This window comes from Echeneis naucrates, chromosome 6, assembly GCF_900963305.1.
Source record: "Echeneis naucrates chromosome 6, fEcheNa1.1, whole genome shotgun sequence".
NCBI classification, from domain to species: Eukaryota; Metazoa; Chordata; class Actinopteri; order Carangiformes; family Echeneidae; genus Echeneis; species Echeneis naucrates.
Window position 1 is genome coordinate 4250314 of NC_042516.1, and position 25464 is coordinate 4275777.

Genomic DNA, 25464 nt, shown 5'->3' on the forward strand with positions numbered 1-25464 from the left:
CCTGTCTCTCATTTCTCTATTTTCCCTTTTTGTTTTCACTCCATGAAGCCTTTGAGGTGTCAGTTCAACGAGTTAAGCTCTTTCGCTTCATGTCACAGCCTGACAAAGTCTACATTTGAAATGCAGGGCAATCAAAATAAAAGCACAATTACCAATCAAGTGATCAAAACAGGCCAGCTTAAGTAGACTTTGAAGTATTAATCCAAAGAAATTTCCCAGACAGCAATGTGGGGAGGTTAAAATATATTCTGCTATGGAGTAAATATCTACGACGAGCACAGGTGTGAAATAGAAAAAACATTTTTTTTCCTTCACCTTCAAACTTCCTTCAAACAAAGCCTGATTGAATATTTTTTGTAGACAGTTAACATTATCAGTCTGTGCATAGGTCCATTCACAGAGCTCAGGGGGACTATGTAATAGGATATGTCAAGGTCAAAGTTGGTTTCCATGAGTCCAGACTCTCCAGGCAGTGGTGTATGTCTCAGCAAGAGTGGGAGCATAAGTTGGTGAACAGCTGAGTGATACTGAGACAGGGGAAGGGGAAGACTGAGGAAAGGCAGTGCCCTCACAGGCCAGTAGATGTCCCTCTGTGTTTATAGAGGGAGAGGTGAACTGGTTACCTGATCACAGAGCAAAGGCTACTCTGCTTGTCATTATATGTATCTGCTGATTGTGCATGACTGTCTGGGCATACACATATGCGTGCACATAGTAAGGCTGAATTTATGCACATGCAAGAACTCTCATAAAGGTGCAAAAAAAAAAAAAAATGAAACATAACATACACACAAGATACCAAATGTCATGATCACACCAGTACACACTTGGTCAGAGATAATGCTTGTGTGTTCACACATTTGAGCAGTATCCAGTGGAATAGGTGCAGGATCAATAAAAGCAGCAGCTGTAGATTCATAAAGCTGTAACTCTAACAGCTCCTGCTGAAGTATTATTTTGTCTGACATTTCAAGCAGAAGACTCTTCCTCAGACCCCTGAAGTCTGAAAACAAATATCCACAATAATGTGGAAAAAGTAAAGAGGCCCCAAAATGTCACTGGGCTGGCGCAGAGGGGGGTATATGAGGTTTATCACGGGGAGACAATCTAACAGACAGATGACTTGGGACCCTTTGATAAGCCTCTGAGTTCTCCTTTTAACACTATAAAGAGCATAAAACACACCATTGCCCCACTGGACAAATATACAACAATTCGAGACATCCATACACATCCTCACAAATAGCATCTAACCAACGACACCTGACTAGAAATAAATATTCATGTAAGTCTATGTAAGTCTGTAACTATAAGTATCAGCATACACAGATGTAGTGCCCATAACGTGATGGTAAAGGCTGCCAGTACTGGTTAAGAAAGATACTATATTTTCTCACTACAAATAAATCATTTGAACAGTAACTCTGCTACTATTATCCAAAAAAAAAAAAAAAATTTGAATGCACTGTAAACCACATGTTCATGAACATGCCCAAACCATTCCCAGCCCCCACCCCAACAAACACACGCACACAACTGCCCCCCTTGAGTTTCTTTACTGTTGATTACTTCCAGCATAACAAGATCTGGGGCGCTCAGGTTCCAAGAGCTGGTCCCCTCTTGTATATTTTTGTGATGGGATATTAATTCATTCTCAGAGGCTCCACATAGCAGTAGCATGACACTGACTCTTACATCTGGCATGGGACACTGAACTGGAAGCTGCGCCAACTTGCAGTAAAAGTCCCAGGCCAACAGACAGGGAGCAAGTTAGAGGGAGTGAGCAAATGGGCTGTTTTGTGTTGGACTGCTTGCTTCCCCTCTGCCCACCACTTCCCCTCCACCATAATTTGCTCCTGGTGCTACAAAGGCTGATTTAGCCCAGCGAGACTTGAGACTTGATCCTTTTCTATTTGGCTGGGTGTGCAGTTGGGAAGAAATGAAAAAAAGAAATGAGCTTTTAAGAAGTGGCTGCAGGTATCAGAAGTATATAGTTTAGGCATGTGTATACCTTTAAATCCTAGTTAATGTTCACATGATTTTAAGGTGATTGTGCATAGTGCACAGCAAGCATATGTGGTATGCTTGTAAGAGAAGACAACTTCATTTCATTTTGTTCAGCTCCTGAATGGAAGGAGTGTGATTCCTATGACGCCCCAAAGCAGAAAGGCGGATAGGCCTGTGATTGATTCATCTCCATTTCTTTCCTTCATACTACTCTCTGCTGCCTCTATCCACACGCAGGGGATCAGGCCTGACAACAACAGTCTGTGTTGAGTTACATGCTCTGGCTTTTGTTTGCGGAAAAAGCAGGAGGAGTGCACACCATGGTCAAAGTGATGTTAAATGTCCCATTTAGGAACAACAGCAGCATATGGACAGACATTACTCCTGAGCACAATAAGGCAACATGCAGAGCATCATGAGCTTGTCCAAGGAAAAGTATAAAGCTTTGACCTTGGTCTAATTAGCTTATTAACCACTTTACAGCCTTCTTTGAGAAAAATTACCACTACAGGAGAACTCAATGTGTCATTTTAATTCAGCAAATAGAACATAAACTCAGATCTTCTGAATAAATTAAAGCAAAAATGTTTTTTGATTTAGTTTTTTTTTTTCTAAAGGAAAAAATAAAGCAAACACAGAACACAGACTATTAATCTAAGGGTCAGAGATGACATGTAAACTATAGCAGAAGACCTCACTCACCGGGTAAGCTTGCACCAGCCTCCCTGACATGACCAATAGCCTCTTCTCCCTCGCTTTCTTTGTGTCCTCCAATTTCCCCATAGTATAGGGCAATAATCAGCTGTAAAATGCGTATAAACATTGGTAGCTGCTGATCAGTAATGGACAACTTTAGGCTCTCAACCATGGTCTGGATCTGAAAAGAACAAAGGGAACAAATTGTAAGACGGTTTGAATTTTTAAATTTGATTTGTTAAATTATATGTTTCAATGTGAAGTGGGCAACAGTCCTAACCACTTGTGGTGGGCTGCTACGTAGTGTACCAATATTAAAAAAAAAAATTCTATGAGCTGCCATAGATTCCCCAAGTAGCTGTCAGATGTGAATGACATTTCTTTACTGATTTTGCATTACCATTTGTATATACAGATAATCAGTTCAAAGCAGCATAAGTTATTGCTTACCACGCTGTAACACATACAGACATTCTTCATGTATGAATCAGCTGAAGAAACACCATGGAAACTTTTTTGAAGACCTAAATAAGTTTGTTGCCGACTGTGTATAGATGGGAGTGAACCACTTCTACTTTAATCGAGCTTGATGAGAAAATTAGTTTTAAAGATAAATAGGCCAATTAAAATTACTATGATGTAACTTAATGCTGCAACATCCGATAAATGAAATACACAGAAAAAGAAACCACGGACCCTAGTAGCTTTCTGGCTAGAACCTCTAAGAGTGTACTCTTTTTTTTTTTTTTTAAACCAGAAGCTAAAAATGCATAAGCCAAAGAATTATGTTACTTTTTCCATCACAAATACTTTAGATCAGAATATAAACAACTCTCTACCACAGTAAGCAATAACACAGCCAAGACTCCAATCTGTGATTTTCAACAAACATCTTCCACTTACAATAAGAAGAATGATTTTTACTGAAATTATTCTCCAGCAAGAGGAGCATTTTCTAAAACAACAATTATATTCTTTTGAAATTCACTTCATTTGCAACCAGTTCTTTACATCAGTATCCAAAAGCTGTTGCTTCATGGCAAGAGATACTAGCCTAGCCTGGCTAACACATATTCTTTTCTAACCACAATGAAAGGCCATTTTTCAAATGAGTGGAGCAAAAGGAACTTAAGAGTATAATAAAAGTCAAATCTCACTTCAAAGCAAAGAACTACAGTGATCTGTTATATTTATCTTGTAGTTTTGTGAAAGGAGTAATATCTTCCTAAAACATATCCAAAACATTGAAATAGAGCAGTGAACTGAGATTACACATTACTCAGTACTGTTTTGAAAACACTTAAGTAGATCACATGTTGTGCTACACAATGATAAAATGTCAAGAGATAAACTGCTCCATCAGCAGCAGGAGTGAAATGGCTGGATCGTAGCAAAATTACATAAACATAGTATTTATCAGGTAATTTTTAAAATTGTAGCCTTACTCACTTTGATGACGGCTGGGATCTTGGAATTGATGTTGTCATACGTAAAATGAAGGCGTGTTCTGAATAAGCATTTGTAAAGCAGTGGGTCCTGGTAAAACTCGATCTTGCCACTTGCATTTCGTTTATCTAAGCACACGGTGCAGTCTGCAAAGTTGATCACTTTCCTTAGGACAAGCTCTGGAGCTGCACAGAGATAAAACAGAATAAATGTAAATCGTTTCACACAAAAGGTTGAGCCACTGTGTTCTACATTCATTAAATATGTTAAAGAAATGATGGACACTAGGAGAGGATGTATCAAATTTCTGGTGTCCACTCTAATATTCTGAGCTCCTTGTCAAACCTACAGTGCTGTCAGCAGGGTGTTAAACTGCCCAGTTTTCATATTTGACAGCTGAGCATAACTGACACATCAAAACATATATGCATTTGTCCTAGTTGCAGATAAGATGGGATGAAGAAAAGTGTAATAATTAATGTAAATAATTAATATGTAAAGGATGACAATTAAATTACATATACTTTTAAATACAAGTTATGATGGGTGGTTAAAGAATGAATTATTTAAGCAATGAGTGTCCACACATATATTGGGGTGTTTGTGTTGGTTGATTCTCCACTGTCTGAGTCAATGATTCCTCACAGAATGATAACAGAGCGTATCACTCCCAAAATTATTGTATTCTTTAACCTGTTAGTAACTATTATTGTATTCACTTCATGCCTCACGTATTGGAACAACAAGGATTCTTTGTTGACACAGGACTGTAGGAACTTATGAAAGTCCTGTTCTTTCGTCAGCTATGCCAGCTGTTCAAGTTTAAAAAAAAAAAAAAAAAGGAATGTGAACTGATTAATCAGATTTTTTTCCAGATCTACAATTTTCTGTCGAATTATCTACTTTCCTTATTTCTTCTTAAAAAGGTACCATAGATCATAGTTAGATGTATATGAGATGCACTGGCCAAATCTGAGAAATCTGAGACAGTTTACTTGTCTGTGGGGATCTCATAGAACAGCTAAAGATTGCATCTATAGGAAGGATTCACTGCTTTCTTGGTTTGTCTTGTGGAAGAGATATGATCTCTGAGTACAAGATGTGAGCAATGTTGGAAATGTATCAGCTCATGGTTTCAACTTTATCCAGGCTGTCCGTGACAAGGAGCTAATGCTAAGTATCAACATACAGTATATGCATGTTAATGTCTTGACAGCACAAATGGTGAATAACTTTCAGTTTCTAGCCTATCTATTTTCAAAGCATTTATTGAAGAGGTTATCTGTAAATTGTTGAAGCATCTGTTTCCAACTGTCCATATATAAACTGCATGGAATACTATTTATACTTTAAAAAGTTGGGAATAATTTTAACTGCACCTTATTTTTATACATTTTTTAATATTCTTGTGCAACTGTTTAGGTCATGCCAGTCCAAAAACATAAATTGACATTTATGTTAGAGACTTTGCATTTAGTGACGAAAATCAATGTTCGGTCCACAGTCCCAAAAAACCCGGGAATCTTTAGAATTAGGTGATGTTGTGACACATGTAATTCGTTCCTGTAATTGGTTTAGAATAGAGTAAGTAGTTTAAGGGGGGGGGGGGATATTTCCCACGGTTTTATTCACAAGGGTCATCAGGTTTATATAATTGCCCTAAACATACTCCAAAACTGACAGGTTTGTCAGAGACTAGAACTGCAGATAACACTGGACATTTAAAAAATTCCAATGTTTAAATGTGTTTGAGATGTCTGTCTGACCTTAGTTTGAACTAACAAAATTGAACACTTATTATAGTATATAGATGCTTAGGATTTACCAGTTAATCCCACTAAAAAGAAATGTTAGCTCACCAGTGATATCCATGAAGGCCCTCTCCCACATCTCGTCTACAGTGTGGCACTCTGCTGATGTAATGTTGACCGACAGCACGATGTCATCTTCTACATATTTCAGGATCAGGTTGTTCACCACAATATTCACATTATTCACCACACGCCTGATCAGACTTTGCACATAACCTTGGAACAAATGAGCAAATACATCAGAAATATGTTAAATTGTACACACACATAAAAATAGACAAAGCATATTTCATTTACAGAAAGGCCAATTCAACAGACCTGCAAAGTATCCTATTATCATGTTCTGTTTTATTTGACATTGTTTATTTGTGATGCTTGTAGTGCACTGCAAATAGTACCACAACCAGCAGCTTTCAAAATTACTACAAAGCTACAACTGTATAATATAACTGTACTACACTGTAAAACTGTAAAATCAATAGCTGAAAGTATACACTTAGTACCACTGACCCCTTCCATCCTGATGGGCTTATAAGACAATGAAGGTCATGACATGTCATTTTTCTTGCCTATTCCTTGGACATGTGCAACTAAAGCTGAATATCCTTAAAAATTGTAGACCTCAACCTGCCTGAGCAGTACTACAAATTCTGGATGGATATATAAATCTGTCTCAGAAGGTTACCCTCTGATATGCTCAGCCTTGCTAAACCCAAATTTATGCACATTGATTCAAATTCTTCTAAAGCCAGTGCTCTGCATGTTTGGATGTGCATGTGCAAAATTACATACGTAATATTCATTTCATGAGTATAAATGCCTTCACAATTAAAGGCAACAGGAATTGGACACATTTTTATGAAACAGAGTTATTAAGAGATTAGTAAAACTTTGGTTTCCCAGGATTCAAAATGAATGACAGTAGTAACAACAAAGAAATAATAAATAAATAAATAAATAAAAATGCACTAAGTGGACATTCACATTATAATTGAATGTGCTGAAGAAGTGATGGACAACAAGAGTAACAGAAATTAATTTTATACAAATGGAAAGGGTTAGGGTTAGGGTTAGGATAGGATAGAATGTAAACAGATTATATTGTGATGGTGAAAGGTGAGGGGATAGTGGGCATTGTAGAGAATAAATAGAGGGATGTAGTAACTATGAGCAAACAGACAAGTAAGGGCACTCAATAGATTGAGTTTCAGCAGAGCTGGGGGAGCCATCCTGTAGTGTTAGCAACACCTCCTGTGGCAACAGTGACGCCCAGAAACAGAAGCTTCACAGGAAAAACATACATGGTAAGGTTATTACTCAACAAAGAAAGAGAGAACTTAAAATATTAGAAACAGGGGAGTTTTAACCATAAAATATGAAAATATACAGCAATAAATTTTCCTAACCGCAGGACCAATGGCATTATTCATTCCTCCCATGTACTGTTAAACACAGTCACTACAAGTAAAACATATAAACCTTTAAAACTTTTCCCTTATTTTCCAAACCAAATGTTTATCTTCCTGTATCTACATGCCTGCCCAGAACATAACCAAACTGATAATTGGGCAGGGCTAAATAGTTCTTTTGATGAAAACATTTATATAAATCCAAATGGCAAAATTCTCATGAGTTTCTGTGAAACAATAGCACAACAAGTTGAGACAATGATAAAATGAACTCATAAAATCACTGTTCTTGATATTTGTGGATTTGCATAAATGTGGCTGTGTAAGTGTGTGTGTGTGTGTGTGCATGTGTGTACACACACCTTGGGTCAGTACGAAAGCTGCTGTCCCACCTGCTGTTTGGGCAGTAAAACCAGCACTTTACCCCTTACCATTTTCCTCTCTGGTTCCAATTTTCCTGTGTCAGGACGCCTTTCTTTCTCACTTGCACTCTGTTACACTTGTTATATACCTATTTTTGCCTCACACCAAATTCAGAACCCCAATCCGTCTCTCCACAAGCTATCACACTGCTTCGAACTTCTGTAAACAATTGACACAGCCAGCACCTGTGCTGCGGCCCAGAGGGAAGGAGCCCGTTTAAAACTGCTCAACCATAAAATGACTGGAAAAACCAGCTCCTTTAAGTGATCTCAGAAGAGGCAAAGTGCTCTCTTTCGTGCAATACAGGAAAAACTATAGTGTTCCTGCTTACCATTTTTCATATATATGGAAAGTATTAGCAGCTATTAGTCCTGGCCAATTATTGGGCATGAAGAGAAAGACAGACAAGTCCATCAAAAATAAATAGTGTAGAATATGGTCATGTGGTCTTGTTTTGAAAAGTTGTTTAGTTAACAATGTAAGCAAGTGCATCCATGCAATTTTTGTGTGGACTATAGTACCTTCACAGTATTTAGTACAGTTATTCCTATTAATACTTATTTAATTCATATTTTTATGCGTAAAATGTAATAGAGCAAGACTCTCGCTTCCACCATGGAAGGACAGCAGAAATGCACTACAAGTGTATAATCTCACACTGGCACAGTCACCAGGAAAACTTACACTTAATTATGCTAGCCATTCAACTCATTCAAGAACATCTTATAATAAAATGCTAGATTCATTGAAGCAATTCATGTGTGGTACAGCAGGTCTCCAGAACAGCAGAAATCTCCAGCTGGAGAAAGCTCCAGCTTTTACCACGATAGGATTCTCTATCCCTAAGCGGCATTTTCCAGTAATACCAGAGAAGCTGCTATACTTAGTTTCTGAGCAAATGCCCTGGTAAAAGGACAGCAATAGAAGTGGACAATAGATTTATCTCAGGAGTGTGTTTGCATTTCAGTAAATGCAAATCTCAATCTCCGCCAATCACACGCATCCTTAAACAACCATGAATGTATGCAAAGCTCTTGTACATAGTGACACACAGTGACTATATATATGTATATGCTCTATCTATTAGTTCACGCTGAAAAAAACTGAGGAAATTGCTTCCAAATGCACTTGTAGAAGCAACGGAAAGGCTGGTGGTTACTATATCCTATTAAATTAGTAGATGTGGGACAGCTTATATTAATGAATGATGCCTGCAGCGATAGAGAAAATGTCTATTAATGTTTCAAACAAATAAGTCATGACATTACAACATGATGACAATTTGTTTAGCAAGACATTTAAAAGATTTACAAGTAAGTGAGACATGACCATCAATGTCTATTCTTTTACCGTAGAAAATGTCCTGCTAAATGTCCTGAAACACTTACAAACATGAATACTTTTGCTCTTAAGAGAAAGTTCAGCTTTAAAAAGAAAGACTTCCCGCCTTTGAATCTCTTAGAAGTCCAATAAAACAAAGCCTGGTTTCAACTGTGTGAATAGGACCAAAACATGAATCTCCTGATTCTGAAATGACCACTGCACCCCAACAAAGTAGCAGTAAAGACAATCACTTACAGAATTGATCTAGGTGAAATCACTTGGTTTTTGGTCTTTGTCTGACCATTAATCTCATGGCATATGAATTAACCTCTCTATTTCCCACTGCAGGGAGAACACAGAGGATAAATTCAGTCAGCATGTGACAGCTTAGGGCCAAATGACTGGATAATTTCTGGTGGCTTGCTTTTTAGTGTTGCCTGTGTTTTGATTTGGTTGTTTTGAAGGATAAGGAAGCAAATTCAAAACAGTGGCTAGTCATAGACTGCACAATTGCCCAATGATAGTCTCAGTCCTAATGCACCTTGCTTAGGGAGCCCATATTTGACACTACTTCTGTGTTTTATTTGAAAAAGCTTTTCTTTCTCCAGAAGTAGACATATCAATCATTTCAATATAGTTTTACATCTCCTCTTTGGATGTCTAACAAGAGAAGAGCCTCATTCCTGCCTGGCTGCTGGTTTTGTAACAGAGGCACAGTCAGGCTTTTGCTATAAATGTTTCTGCCTTGTAGCTCAACCACAGAATCACCACAAGGTGCTATGTATTTGAGTTAAAATAAAATGGTTGCATTGTGGATCCAGGTGGGCTGTGCTGTGAGCATGGCTGGCAGCAGTGACTGTGTGGTTCATATATCACAATATTACAAAAGTCACTGTTTCTAAATATGGGCTGTGTGCATTTCCCCATGAACAGAGCACTTCCAATATTTTTTCACAGTATCAATATACCACTTAGACCTGCTTCATAATCAAATAAGATATGAAAATATATTATATATTTCCACAATACAGTATATTTAAAACATATTGTACATATCAATCATACCAAGTGTACAAACACTGCTGCTTTATTAACACCTACCCACATTATTCTCCTTGTGTCCATTATCGCCTGTTTTCTAATATAGATTTTTTTGCCAATGAAAACAAACCTTTATATCATTCAACTGTAATTGATTTTTGATAAAGAATACAGCTGTGCGGTATACAACTAGCCTAGTAGACCCACATAAAAAAAAACTAAAATAATGGAATAATTTCACCGGTGCTCTGAAAAATATGTAATATTATATGAAAATCAAATGACAAGTCATCTGAAAAGATTGGCCTTATACAGCTGGTAACCTCTCAATTAAAGTCCTTATGGGTGGAACTTAGCTTTGGAAAGTCTTCAGGCCTCATTAGTGGTGGTGTCAAAACAGACATTGTCGACAGTCAAGGTAGGCATGCATTTCAATACATTTGAAAATATATTTATGGGTTGAACTACAATGCTATACAAATGTAAAAAATAATTTGCCAAAACAGAAATACAATCGATCTCAGAAAAGCATTACCTGGCATTCAGTTAACAGACACATTTGTCCAAGGCTGTTTGTGGACGATGTAGAAGCAACATGAAGCATCATCCCAGAGTGGGAGTGCATCCTTTAGACAAATAACTAAAAGAATTATCAGTCCTAGAGTTAGTGATACTAACATCTTTATCTAGATCAGTGGATGAAAATAGCCTAAAGTGAGCTAAGCCTGAGACTAACGAATGTCTGAAAAAGAATCTGTCTTTTGCCATAAAATGTGGTGCTGTGCCCTCACAAACATCCTCAACTACATTAAATACTCCTGACAGGTTTGTTTTGTATCTTATTCTTGGCAAAATATCCTCTGTCTGACTCATAGCAGGTTAATTTTACTCCATCTACCTTTTAACCTCTACCTTTAAATTAGGAAGACTGGGATTACAGCATTCATCTGCTTCCTTACTGTTATTGAGGTGCCACAACCTCTGACCCCAGAGTTGTCTTTACAGCCTATAATGGGTTGAAACAAGGTCCACTGCTGGAACTGAATGAGGTGTGCACACAATTTAACATAGATAGAATGAAAACACACACACACACACACACACACACACACACACACACACACAAACACACACACAGTTAAAGGCAAGTCCAAAGGGAGATGCTAGGGTGTGAGGCACACTGCTTTAACAGCTGGGGAGAGATATTATCTCATGTCAGGCCTAGAAATTGATCTTCCCCAGATACAACCCAATAGGAGGTTAGGTTTGTACATTCATGCATACTGGTACTCTGGGACTGAGCGTTTCGGTTAGGTGTGCGTGACCTGAATTTTAGAGATCAAGACCCCTATCTATTTGCCCCTCTGCCCACCAATTGCATATGTTTTCTTTATATTCTAGTCTCTTTTTGGTCTCTTCTTTCTCAATTTGCTATAAGTGATGAAGCATTTTTAAATTATTTAATAAGATTACTTAAGTTGTGTGCCTTTAAATTTTTATGTACAATTAAATAAGATAACTGTCTGTGCCAGAATAAACTGAAAAATATTTATATTATATTTAAATATTTAAACATGGTATATTTTAACAGTAATATTTTAAAATATTTGATGCCTAATATTAAGTTAGTGTTAGTGTTAAACAAAGGGGTCATCAATATTTTAACTCACACTTATCCATTCCCAATCAAACAAGGCCGTTCTGTGCGAGTTGCTGTAAAGTGCTGGAGTTAAACAGGCATGGAATCCATGGCTCTGTAGGAGGCATGTGGTCAAGTGGTCCTGTTGATAACAGCCATCACGATGTGATTTATCAGAGACACATCCCCCATGCTTTCTCTTTGGATGATTTACACTAGTGAAAAATGCAGTGCTACACAGTTCAAAGAATATTTTGTCACAGTTTGAACACGTATGATACAGATTCGAGTCATTGACACCAACCTACTCAGACAGTAGACTGCCAACAAAACAAGAATTGGGTTAAATCCAATTGTTTTGTCATTCAGTATTTTTACAGGGCAGAAACCAAAACTGAGGTTTTTCTATCATGAAAATAGGTACTGTCTCACTCTGTGGCCCTATTCTCCCAGATCAAGGAAGAGCCAGCCCAGGTGGTCATTCTCTGTGGACAGCAGTAGTAGTGCCTAAGTGGCCCAAGGGCCATCATTTACCTGGGGGCAGGTCTGGGTCACTGGGGGAAGCCTGCTGGAGGCGGCGGGGCTTGGACACAGTCTTGGAGCTGTCTGAGACACTGCGACTGGTGGAGCTAGAGTTGGTTTCATGGTCATCCTGTTTAAAAAAAAAAAAAAAAAAAACAAGGACTGTGAACATGGATCATTCTAACAACTATCCAGTCATTATTTGTGTAATGTAATCTCTCCTCTTTATGTATAGTAATACACTGCAGCATGGAAGTCCTAAGTGGCAAATCTTTTACCTTTTTACTGCAAGGGTATGCATCCATGTATTATTTGTGTTATTCAGGCTGTAATTCAACCACAACCACAGTGCACTTTTATCTGTAACTTATTCCTAACATATTATCATCTTAGTTTAGTATCCCTTTTCTGTACGTACTTGTAGAGTAGAGGCCTTTCATTTCAGATTGTCACATCTAAAAGCAACAGCTAAATCACTAGTTTTCCCACATGCAAACAGACAAAAATGAGGTTAACAAATAAATCGTGCCTAGTGATAAAGCGCTAAATTCAAGTCAAGAAAAGAAAATGTATCCAGTCTAATAAAACTGTTACCATTATTAGGTAAAAGATGTAAAATACAGAGCATCATTCGCATTAGGTATGTGTAACATTCAGAAAAGTACTTGGAGGAGCATAAACCATGTACCTTTGTTTTTGAGTCCCCCTTCACACCAGACCTTCCCACTAACCTTACTCCCACTCTACAAATAAACTCTGGTCCTTGGATGAGAAGGGTGAAAGACTCTCCTCCACAACAGCACATGTCACCTGCACTTAAAAACCAGCAGACTGTTAAGCCCAGGAATGCAAGTACAAGATCTGTGTGTGTGTGTTTATGCGTGAGTAGGAATGACGATTAAATGGACTTCCCCTTCAGAGATGAGTCTGGAGATAAACAAATTGAGTGAGGTTTCTGGTTGAGGAGGTTATTTATTGGTTCAGCTTATAGAGTGCCCCTGACTAGTGGATACTGTGACATGAGGTGCAATTTAAAAAAAAAAAAATTAAGATGTGGGAGAAACAGCAGAGGGACCATGACAAAAATATATAAACACATATAATAAATTATTAGTTTGGGGGGGGGAATGGGAGGAAAGCCTTTTGCATCAAAACTAATGCACCTAAAAATATCATGGCAACTAAGGTCTACTACCCTCAAATACTATGTCTCATTGAACAAATACCACTTATTCACATTCACAGTGGACATAAGCCTGAAACATGTAATGGTAGGAAGGAATATAAAAAGAAAACGCACAGAAAAAGTCCACCATAAAAGGGAAACAGGAAAGAACCCAAACATATTAGAACCGCTCTAAAAATAGAAAAGGTAGAGAGTTCAGTGAGTTAACCCCCAGTATGGCATTGATTAGGGGTTACTGCAGCACTGTAACGTTTTCACAGTCAGTGTGGGTGGTAAGTTAGTCTGACAGCTCAGACAAAGGAACAGGCAATCACATGTGTTTAGTATTCAAACTGGGGATTGGTGTAAGAGACATGACTCATGCTGACCAATGTAAACAATGAAGGTGATGAAGCTAAAGCATATAAAAAAAGTCCACAGCCACACCTTACATACTGTACATGTGCCCATTGCAATCAACATGCATTCCCTAGTTTTCACACAATTTCATGATAATCAACCGTTGCTATTCATATGGTTGATTAATGAAGATTAGGTTTTAAACATAGTTTGCATAATTTGAGTTGTGGACACACTGACAGAGAAGCAAGTGTCCCCAAGTGCAGTAAAGTAAACATGCAACTGCCATGAGAGAGGAGAGAGGCTCTGGCAGAAATATTTACACTTTACTTTAGTAAGGGCCTTTGCGGAAGAGCTGCACTATACAAGCAGTTTTTCCCCTATCAGTCAGTGGTGGAAATTGGTAAACAGAAGAGAAGGAATAATAAATACTTCATCAAGGTTCAAACGAATAGAAATTGGCAAACAATATGATATAAGCTCATTGTTCACACTTCATTTCTTCAATTGCAATCAATTCATAAGTTGAATCTGCAATATTTATAAATATCAAGTTAAAGAGAAAAGACAAAGGGGTTTCATTCAATGAGGGTAGTTTATAATGAGACAGTCTCATATGTTTAGGTGTCACTATAATTCTATGTGAGCATGAAACTCTCCCAAGTCAACTTTTACATCTATACCTAAAAGAATGCCAATCCCTGCAGGCCACGATTTCAGAAATTCAAACTGGCCCTAAAAGATGAGACTGCCAAATTTGGAAGAAGCACAATTAAATGTTCAATGTCAGTGTGGGTAACAAGCAATTCTCTGGAGGTCAAAAATGCCTTTTCAGAAGAAAGCCCAGGAACAAATGAAGTCTGCCTCAGCTGCTGCCGGGTAAACTGATCCTTTCAATGCCACACCAAGGCACATGACAGGGAGGGAAAAATTGAAGGAAAGAGGGGGCAAAAGACAGAAAGACTTGGGGCAGGGAGGGAAGCTGGGGGGGTTGTTCTGCGCCTGTAGGCATGTCAACTCAGCTGCTGACCAAAGATGACAGTGGCAAAAAAAAAAAAGTAAAAAAAAAAAAATGAGGCATAGTGGTTAGCGCTGTTGCCTCACAGCAAGAAGGTCATCGGGTTGATTCCCGGGCTGGGGGCCTTTCTGTGTGGAGTTTGCATGTTGTCCCCATGCTTGTGTGGGGAAGGTTTAGATTAATTGGTGACTAAATTGCCCATAGGTCTGAGAATGAGTGGTTGGTTGTTACTGCAATGGACTGGAAACCTGTCCAGGGTGTACCTTGCCCTTGCCCAGGGCATTGGCTGGGATTGGCCCTAGCACCCACCGCTACCCAAGGGAAAAGTGGTAGAAGATGAGTGGAGAGTGGAGAAAAAAATAAGCATGAGGAAGAAAATGAGACAGTCAAAGAAAGATTGGCAGTAAAAGTGAGAGTGACTTAAGGGGCAGCTTCTGACAGAGTGAGTGTCAGGTGAGCCTGACTCCCTACTCAGAAGGTAAGTGGGCACCCCTGGAGGGTTAGGGCACAAGAAAGCCAAGCCTGACCCATGTTCCCCTAAAGTTGTCTGGCTCAGTTGGGGACTAGGAGTTCACACATCAAGTCCGTCTGAAGGGCATCTGAGCTGTATCATACATCAGCTTAACCTCAACACCGCAACCACCTCCTGCTACTAGAAATTGTACCTCGGCAGATACCATACCCATTTTCTTAGTGCTCACTTTTTGGAACCTGGATTATTTTAGGTCACAGAAAGCAGAGACTTTGACAGTCTGATATGAGGACATCAATAGAACATAATAACAGATGTTTCCAGATTCAGCTGCATTTTTAAATCGACAAATATAAGTTCACATTTCACTGTAGAACAATTGAAGACTTCAGAAAATAAATATATACATTATTTGGTGTAAAGTGTAGATATATAACAGAGTAATTGTTTTACAGCAATTTCATGTCACTTGTAATTTTCACCTTGACATATGTTGGCCAAAGTAAAACGGAATCGACAGTTTGTTTTGGTTGCCCAATGCACATTTCTGAAAAATAAAACGCGACACTTTCTTTTTTCCCCTCTACAAATTACAAAGAAATTTCTCAATTTGAGCTGACTACCCTGCCTGCAACAGCCTGATCTTTGAAACCCAAACATTTTTAAAACTGGTCAATTTCACACAGTTTCAGCAGATTAATGGGAGCATGCAGAAGACCAGTGCTGGATAAACACCCTCTTTGTTATTGTTGTTTTTCCTCTGCAGGCTGCTGGTGAACTCATGCTGACATCAAAGCAGCAGGCCTGGAGAGTGGAGGCCAGGCAGTGGAGGGCTAAGGCCTATGAAGTGAGAAAATAACCCAATAACTACTTATCTCAGATTCCCCGTCCAAATCATTCAAATAAATGTACAAACACAAGCACACCCACACAGGGCCTGAAAAATACAGGTCATGTCATATACACACACTATACACTGCACCTACCCACACACACACACACACACACACACACACACACACACACACACACACACACACACACACACAAAATGGATAAGCAGTTAAAGATGAATTAATGAATATAGTCTTTCTACAAAAAATGTGCAACACTGGCTGCTAGGAAGGGTGCATAAAAATGGATTAAGATTGCATATCCTCTATAATACTGGAGACCACAAACAAGACACACACAGACCCCGCATTAAGCAAAAAGCACACATTATCTGATTAATTCACACTCATTTTCATCTTCTTTGCCTGCAACCTATGATAATTTTTATAAAAATGATTCTTGTTGATCATCATCTTCATTCCTTTGTTTACTTATACTTTGTCAACCCATACATACACAGATAGTCTGAACTTTTTTAACACTGATGACCCTGGACCTTATTATAATGGTTTCCAGCTGGCACCAAGAGGAATGACACAAGATAAATGGCTCACTGTTTCAAACATATAGTCTGGGTTTGGTATGGATCCAGTAATGTCAAATGGTATGCAGCCACCTCTTTTACACTTAAGCTGCTCGACCCATTGATGACGACGCCACTGGAATGTAAGAAAACAGAGCTCATCACATTTGACTCAAATGGCCTTTTATTTAACGTTCCTTGGCTTCCAACACATCCATCGGCTCAACAAAAAATTAGCTGCTAATGGGTTTTTAATGAAACTGTAACAAATGTAGAAAGCCATTATAGCATGATTAAAGACAGGGTTTCATTTTCCCCTCAGATGAGGTGGACTGCTGCCAGCCAAAGCTGCAGGGACAGAATTTCACACAATCTTCCTTTCATCAATTGATATTATCAACCTCTGAATCTCGTAGGAAGATACAATCACACTCTATATATATATATATATATATATATATATATATATATATATATGCTATATATGCTCATTGAACCCAAATACTTGCACAATACGCAATAAATAGATGTAAAATCTCACACAGAGATTAAATTATAAGGATATATACACAGTAGAGCTGTGCAGCTGGAATCCATGGCAGACTGGAGGGATTAAAGTTTGAAATGAACCCAGATGAATATCACATCATCTGGCATACTGAATAATTATCTCAATGAAAACAGCCTATGACAAAAATGTGGTCTCTGACTTTATTCCCCTTTCATCAAGAAATTAAATCCACAGCTGAACAAGGAGTTCCCCTTAACAATAAACGTATCCCACTAATGAAATATTTCAGTCCTGAAATGTTTACACTGTTCTGCATTATTTCAACTCAATTGGTGTATTCCTTTACCTTCTTTTTCTGAACAAATAGTGTCTCAGTTTATGATGTCAACAAGGTAGGGTTGTGTGACATGACCTCAAATCGATATAAATTATTCCAAACTTAAATTACATGACTGTACAATTCTAAGTTTTTTCAACTGTGGAATTCTCCAAGACAGCCTGCACTGTAAATACACTGAAGTATTAAAGATTAACTTAAGCTCAGTTTTTCCAAATGAGGGTGTGCTTATTTTTGTGACTTTCAAATATACTAATGCAGTTAAATTATTTATGGCTATTCAAATAGCTGAGGTTAAAGCACATTGTTTTTGTGTTGGAAGTTCATTTCTTTTTGTTCAACATACTTTTCAAAATGTGAGCACGTTTTGGGATGCATCCTAAAAACACTGCTCTGATTCAGCTTTTGTGTATCTGTGTATTCTGTGTATCACAAATTTCACTTTGCGTAGAAGCAGACTAACATAAAGTGGATTGGTCAGAGCTAAATGACTGAATGTGAAGTACTAACTTGGTTGCCCTGAAGAATAGAAATGGCGTTAGAAAATGCATTTAAACTATGCAATCAAAATGGCAATGTAATTTTACAATATCATGATTCTCAAAACAGTTCTGAAAACTTATACCACTACCCTTGGCAGTCTATAAAGCCATGTATCAAATGTACCTGCATTTACTGAAAGTTATTTTCTATACATCAAACAATTGTCTTGAATTTGTAATTTTCAGTCTTGATGTCCATATACCTGCTACAGCTTTAACTGAGAAAGACTAGTCAGATTTCTCTGGAATTATATCAAATTCCATATCAAAAGATTACTTCACACATTTCATCTCTGCACTCTGAAACAATGAGAAGTTCAAAATTAAATTAAAACACTGCAAACAATCACAATGAAGAGAGGAGAGCAGAGACATGGAAAAGATTCCAAAGCATCTGCAAAAAGAAGAATGTACAATTACAAAACAATTTCACAACGGCCGCACTGGTGATGTCATGTTGAAGCCCTCTGCCAAGAATGCCTCTACTGTACCCAAGTTAAACTGGCTGTGTTTAATATCTGCCCAAAGCATGGCCAGAATAACAACAAACAGGGATACCATTTACAGACCAAAACGAGAGGAAGTAACTTGAGGACCTCTGACTTCTCAGTATTGCATTTGTTAAGCTATTGTCTTTGTAGTATCGTCATCTGATTTAATACGATTGGGGTAATTTCTTTTACTGAGAAACAACAAAGATCTTTAGCTATGCGAGTGCCAAACAGTCTTAAGTATTCTTCAAACTTCTTCAATGATGCAGTGGTTTCTGTATCTTAGTAACAAATCAGTATCACTATTGTTCATTACAGTAACCATGACCTGTTTAGGTGCATGATAGTGCCAGTGTACCAAATGCATTTTGAAATATACAAAATTTTAATTTCCCTTTCACAGAAACCTGTATACCAGCAGAAAAAAAAAAAATGTTTATAGAACAGCAACTGTTCCTGTGCCAGTTATAGTGTGCTTAATTTTCCTTTAATCCTTCATAATTTAATCTTTAATCTTTAATAATTTAATCTAAAATCAAACATTTTTAATGATTATTTCCCCACAACAGTAAATAGGTTAGCTAAAAAGACATGCATGACAGAGTAGAAACCTTGCTGCAGCCAGTGCTCTTTATCTCACAATACTTCCAATCCCAAGACATAATTAAAAGCCAAGAATCAAGAATTCAGACAAGTTAGTGACTAGTCTTGATGTAGGTGCCATGATGGAATTTGGAACCTGGCTGCAGTCACTGCTGTCTCCATTTTCTTTTTATTGGAGTCCATTCACATTCTGCCCAGTGACCTCTTGATGTCAACATACCATGTTCCTGCTGGTCCCTGCTCAGGCACTTTTACTATTATTGCACTTGACATACCTAAATGTTGTCTCACTTGTGAAAAGAAAAAAAAATGAAGGGAGAGGAAAGGAAAATGAACAGAGTGAGAACAAAACTGGTTAAGAGAACAAACAACAGAAAATCTGAAAAATACAAGTGAGACAACAGAGAAGTTGAGGGGGGGGGGGGGGGGGGAAGAAATCAAAAGACAGAAAGGGAAAGAAGGAGAAATTGTTCCTGATTTAGATCTGAGAAGCTCTGGTCCTTCAGATGTCTCCATCAGCTAACCACAAGCCAGAGCTGAGCATGTGAAGCATGCTGCTTACACTGGCACATTACCCTGTAATGCTAATAACTGCAATGTGTTAGCTACAATAAAATATTCAATGGAGAACCCTAATATACACATACACATGCAAAAAGACCTACACATCTTTTTCAAGTTGTTTATGGCACAGATAGGAAGAGAGATTTCTCATCAAAATAATAAACAATGGCTTATTTACAATTTATCTATCATATGGGTTATAATTTTAGCTTCCATGTTACTTTACGTCATAACAGAAAGACGTAATGATTATAAATGATAAAACTGAGCATCCTGTAAAAGCATTGTTTTTTTTTTTTCATTTCCGTGCATTCCTGACAAAATATAAGTTCTGATTAATTTATTTTTTTAAACTGGCATTTATTTGTCAAAGCTGAACTATCCCTGCTCTGAGCTTTGTCCCCTATGTCATGCACAATATTAAGCACATTATATAAGACATAAGCACCTTTTGTAAGATGTAAGCACCAGCCTCCAAACTGTAGCAAGCAGTGGCTAAGGCTACTCTAACAACTTAATTGCACACGTGAGGTGCAGCTGGAAGGCACAAACTGTAGAGTTTTAAGTATTTTTGGAAAGCATCAGTGTTCTGATCACCACGATAGAATAAATCAAGCAGAGAAACGGGAGAGGACTTTCCCTCAATGTTGAGAAATACCAACAAAGAATGCAGTAGGACTTGTATTTATATGGCCTCTCTGATCAAAAATAACTGAGATACTGTCAACATTCATCTGCTTGTTATTGCGCCATTAGCCACACAAGGATGCAGTTGGAATTATTTGTGTCCACTAATTTCCAGTGGATCAGTGGTGATTTACTGTCTTCATCAGTGTTACCAAACGAGATGATTCCTTTCCTAAATAAATTTGCATAAGCAAGGCCCTGATAAAATTATCAGTTACAGCCAAATTTGGAAGGTTATATTAAGGAAAGAAATGTAAAATACCAACTAAATAAATCAATTCAACCATATAAAATTTGAATCTGCAATACATGCTATATTTTAACATCTGCAGATCAATGTCTCATTTGCTATAAATAAATGGAAAAGATCAACCCATACTGCGAAGTGGAATTTGGACTACTTTGGGCAACTTGTTACATTGCATAAACCTTTGGATTAAGTTTGATGTAGGAAAAAAGTGTTATTGATGCTCTTTCCTGAATGAATTGTGTCAATACCTGTCTTCTGTTTAGCGCATAGTGTGCAGCATAGCTAACCGAATCCTTGGAAGGGGGGGGGGGGGGGGAATCAAGAACAACCACCTCTCAGCCCATCACATAATTAACATAAAAAAAATATATCAAGTGAACTCCTGACTATATCTTACCTATTTCACTGGGAAACTAGGGTCAACACTGAAGGCGCACTGATTCTTGTAGTGACTTGGTCCACTCTTGGTCAGGACAAGTTTCATTTTGTTGCAAATACAGAATGAAGAAAAAAGAATTAGGAAAGTATCCAAACTGTGTCCACAATTGCAATGGTTCCATTTCAGAATTTTATTCAGATGGCTAGGGTAAAATGTTTAGGATTTAGGCCAGTCACTGACCCGTTATTTTGCAGTACTGGAGGCATAATATTAGCTTCATTTTATATTATCACTGATGCTGAATTAGAAATGCTGTTACAGTAACATACAACAGCATTTCTATACACATTTATGGATGATTATAGAAGTGTAAATCAGGCTCAGGCACGTGCAACCATTTCTACAACTTTTTACAACAACTTTTACCACCCCCAATTTCAGCTGGGATTGGCTCCAGCATCCCCCATGACCCAGAAACGCATAAGAGGTGGAGGATGAATGAATGAATGATGTAAAAGATGTTTTGAAGGCAAAAAATAAATAAATCAGGCAGTTAAGCAGGCCAGGCCCTTTTGGGTATCTAAATCAACCCTTAGCCAAATGGGCTCCAGTCTCAAATATAGTTTACGCTCCATAACTATCAGTGTAATATTAGCTACCACATCCATGAAAAATTATTCTGGTGAATCACAGTCTGCCCTGTGTGTATCCCGTCACAGTTCGCGTTGAAGCCCAGGATGTATTTGTGCAAGGACCAGAAACAGGATGCTAAATACAATTGCAATCTAAGCTTGGCTTTTACCTTTTCAAATATGAAGTTTTTCCAACTGTGAGTATGACTTTAGCTCAAAATTGTTATCCTCAGTGTGATGCTACTTTTTAAAATCACTGTCCAATTATCTCTCTTCTCTAAAATAGTGGGTTAGGGTTAGTTCAATCAAGTTTGATTGATGATAGCTTGATTAAGAGAAAATGCAGCACATAAATTATAATGTTGGTCATTTTTAAGACATGTTATTCCAGGCTGACATAACATTTTAAGATCTGCATGCTTATTCTTTTTAGCTAGCCATATGTCTACCATTAATTTTCTTCTCTCCCTCAGAGAGTTACATGTTTTGCAAATATTCACATTCTTCTCTACGTACATTACAGGAGCCCAGGTTGACTAAGATAAAAGCAAACCTTACTATGGGGGCAAGTGGAATATAACAATTGCAATGGTTCAATTTCAGAATTTTATTCAGATGGCTAGGGTAAAATGTTTAGGATTTAGGCCAGTCACTGACCCGTTATTTTGCTATAACTATAACTATAACTATCAACTTCTGACACAATGTGCGAATAATGTGTGAATGAGCGAAGACGCTTATTTTGAAGCAGATTAGGGCCAGTGTTCCTCTGGTTTTAGGAATCAAGAACTGCCACAGAAAGAACAAACAATCTTTACAGATATAGATAAATGGGACTAGTATTGGGGCTTCACACTGCAAATAGCTTGCTACTGACTAGATGAAGATAAGTGATTTTACTGGTTAAACTATCCTGCCATCATAATTTCTACAATAATAGTGGCATTATTCATAATTAAAACAAGTAAACGTTTAATAGAGCTGGAATTACACACATATGCATTGTTGCATACAGATGCTCCAAATCTGTATCCAGACAAAGATTCCAAACAGAGACCACTGCAATGGTCTCTGTTTACTTACTGGTCACTGTATACTAAAAGTACTAAAAGCAAAAGTAGATGATTACTAAACAAAAAAGCAATGGATGAACACTGTTAGAAGATTGAGTAAAGATCTTCAAAGCCATGAAAAACAAATTGCCATTCTTTTATTACAAAATGGTTAATTACAAACGTATATGCATATTTGCACACATACAACCTAACCACTCCTGAGCACAAATACTCAAAGTTTCTGTCTTCTATCTCTCTACAGTTCTTTGCCTCTCATTAAAATACATGGTCTGGCTTCCAACCTGCCCAAGGAATTCACAGTGTGCCAACATTACTCCATCTTTTTATTATTTACAGTCAGAGATGGGTTTCCTTACTGCTTCAGGGGGTTGGATTCAAGAAAATAGATTTTCCAAAGCTCCATGTCTTCACCCTCTGTCTCCTCAGTCTTGAAGACAAGGTCCTGCTGAGCTGATGATCATACAGATTTATGGTGCAATCTCTATAAGCCATTTGCTCCCTGCAAACCCGAGAATCAAAAGTCAAGATTTCCGGATGGCATTGAGAAAGAGATTATCCAGTTTGTGCTATCTGATTGCATATTTCCACAGGCTATTTTCTTTTACTTATTTAATTTTTCCTTTATATTTTCTGACTTGTAAAAGATGAGCAGCAAAAATAGACTGGATCTCTTTGTCTTCACAGACACCATGGAAGCCAAAAGTTCAAATATTTTTCACTTAATGTTTTGCTAAGACACAAAATTATGACCATAGAATTGTTTTTTGTTTGTTTTTGTCCTTTTCGAGATAAAACTTGTTTACTGCAAATGAAAGTGGCATGTCTCAAAATGAACCGCAAAAGAAAAGTACAAAAGACCACTACAGAAGTCTCCATACAGAAGCTGGCAACATCTTCCTATTTAGTGGGTTGTGGATACAACCTCTGTGTGGCAAAACCACATATTAAAGTAGCAGTATCTAGAGTAAAGCCCAAACATTTAAAGTTAGTGTTATAAATCCCACTGTGTTGTGATACTCAAAATACCTGCATCTCATATATAGATTAAAACAAGCAAACCTTTCTTTAGTAGGTGGAAGATTTAGTGATGGAAACTTTGGGTATTTAAGTCTTCAAGAAGGGGGTTCCCTAATTCATATGTATTAGCATTATTTAGATGCAACAAGTTCAGTGGTGTAAAATACTAAAAATACTTTGGAAGGAATCTAAGAAGAAAGTTGGACCACATGCCAAACCAACAAGTCTCAGAGGCACCTCCCAGATCATCTTGAGGCAATACATCAATCAGAACCTCCACATCAGTGGCAAATGCACTCAGTGGCCATAAAACTCCCAGATCAAGCAGTGTGAGCTGAGCCAAAACCAGAAAGGCTCTCCTCAGTAAACCCAAGCCCTTATCTTTGTCTCATAAAAAATAAAGAGTGCCTGAGAGTGTTATGATCCACTGTAACAGTTATCCATGCCGTTCCTCTCTTTGCTGATCACACCTCATCCTCAGCATCTGGAGCAGTTTACCAAGATGTCAAAGAGAAAAGAAAATGTGCCTGTAATTTTTCAACATTACATCAATGTTAGCTGTTAGGTCCTTCATTAAAGCCTCTGCTCAGTCTTGCCAATTTCTGTTACTGCTACAAACTAGTTACAAATACAAGAACAAAACTGTAAAAACAGCTGCACAATAAATTCTATCTCCTACCCTGGGTTTTATCTATCTCCTCATTATAGGAGAAAGCTTGAAGCCAGTAATACCTGAAACCAAATGCTCAGCATTACATACCAGCTTTAGCTGACCACATCTGAGCAGAACACAAAACAAAAAGTCCTGACACCTGATGAAGAAAATAAACAAACAAATAAAAACAGAAGATTGCTAATTCTATGAGTATTCCATTGTCCAAATAAGATAGTAGATGGAAAATTTAAAATCTATTAATAACTCCAGACGCTGCATAGAACTCAATCTTGTGCAGAAAAGAAGTTGACTACCAAAAAATCTTTTCACCCCAATTTCCTGTTAGATATATTACACTCTCTCGGGCATAGAACAGGGATTAGTCTCATTTCATATAAAGATGTCCACACTAATTTAACCCAACAGCAAATAAAATTCTTAATCTTAAAAAGAACATAAGTATATGAAGACAGATGTATCAAAATGTGCAATAAATCTGAAAACTAATGTGAACTTAAGAAATGTAAGTTGATACCATAAGACAGACATCTTACAGCACCATGTGACAATGGCTCATAAAAAAAAATGTTTTGTTAATAGCCTCTAGTTTGTATAATTAGAGTCAAAACAAGTTGGCAACATTTTTTTTTTCAGTTGCCATACTTTCTGCACTACAAGTCCTCATTACAGCTTATTTTAAGCAATTACACTGTCAGCAGGAGATGTAGCCTCCAACTGCTGAGCTCCCAAATTTCCACATTTGCAGGAAACTATAATTGTAAGCTGCTTTTGGTACTTTGCAGATGGGTCTCATTGAGCAATCTCAATATCCCTAATATTACCCAGTTCCTCTAAAGGGGAAACACGAACATTAAAAATTCCGGTCAAGACACACAAATCTTAATGAAGTTCAAAAGATGCACGAATGTTTTTTACAGGCCAGTAGGACGGCTTCACAATAATTATGAAAA

At 37.6% G+C, this 25464-nt stretch overlaps 1 protein-coding gene across 5 annotated transcripts in view; it reads right to left on the reverse strand.

Annotated features, from left to right (window-relative positions):
* The window catches only part of vps13b (vacuolar protein sorting 13 homolog B), a 283913-nt gene that overhangs the window by 252449 nt on the left and 6000 nt on the right, over positions 1-25464 (reverse strand). For all 5 annotated transcript variants that reach the window (XR_003840835.1, XM_029503627.1, XM_029503624.1 and 2 more), the window contains 4 exons: positions 12330-12447; positions 6009-6176; positions 4153-4334; positions 2710-2884 (listed from right to left, as the gene is read on the reverse strand). Coding sequence is in view for 4 of the 5 variants with exons in the window: in XM_029503627.1 (XP_029359487.1) it covers positions 2710-2884; positions 4153-4334; positions 6009-6176; positions 12330-12447 (643 nt within the window). In the remaining variant the exon portion in view is untranslated. The remainder of the gene's footprint in view (positions 1-2709; positions 2885-4152; positions 4335-6008; positions 6177-12329; positions 12448-25464) is intronic.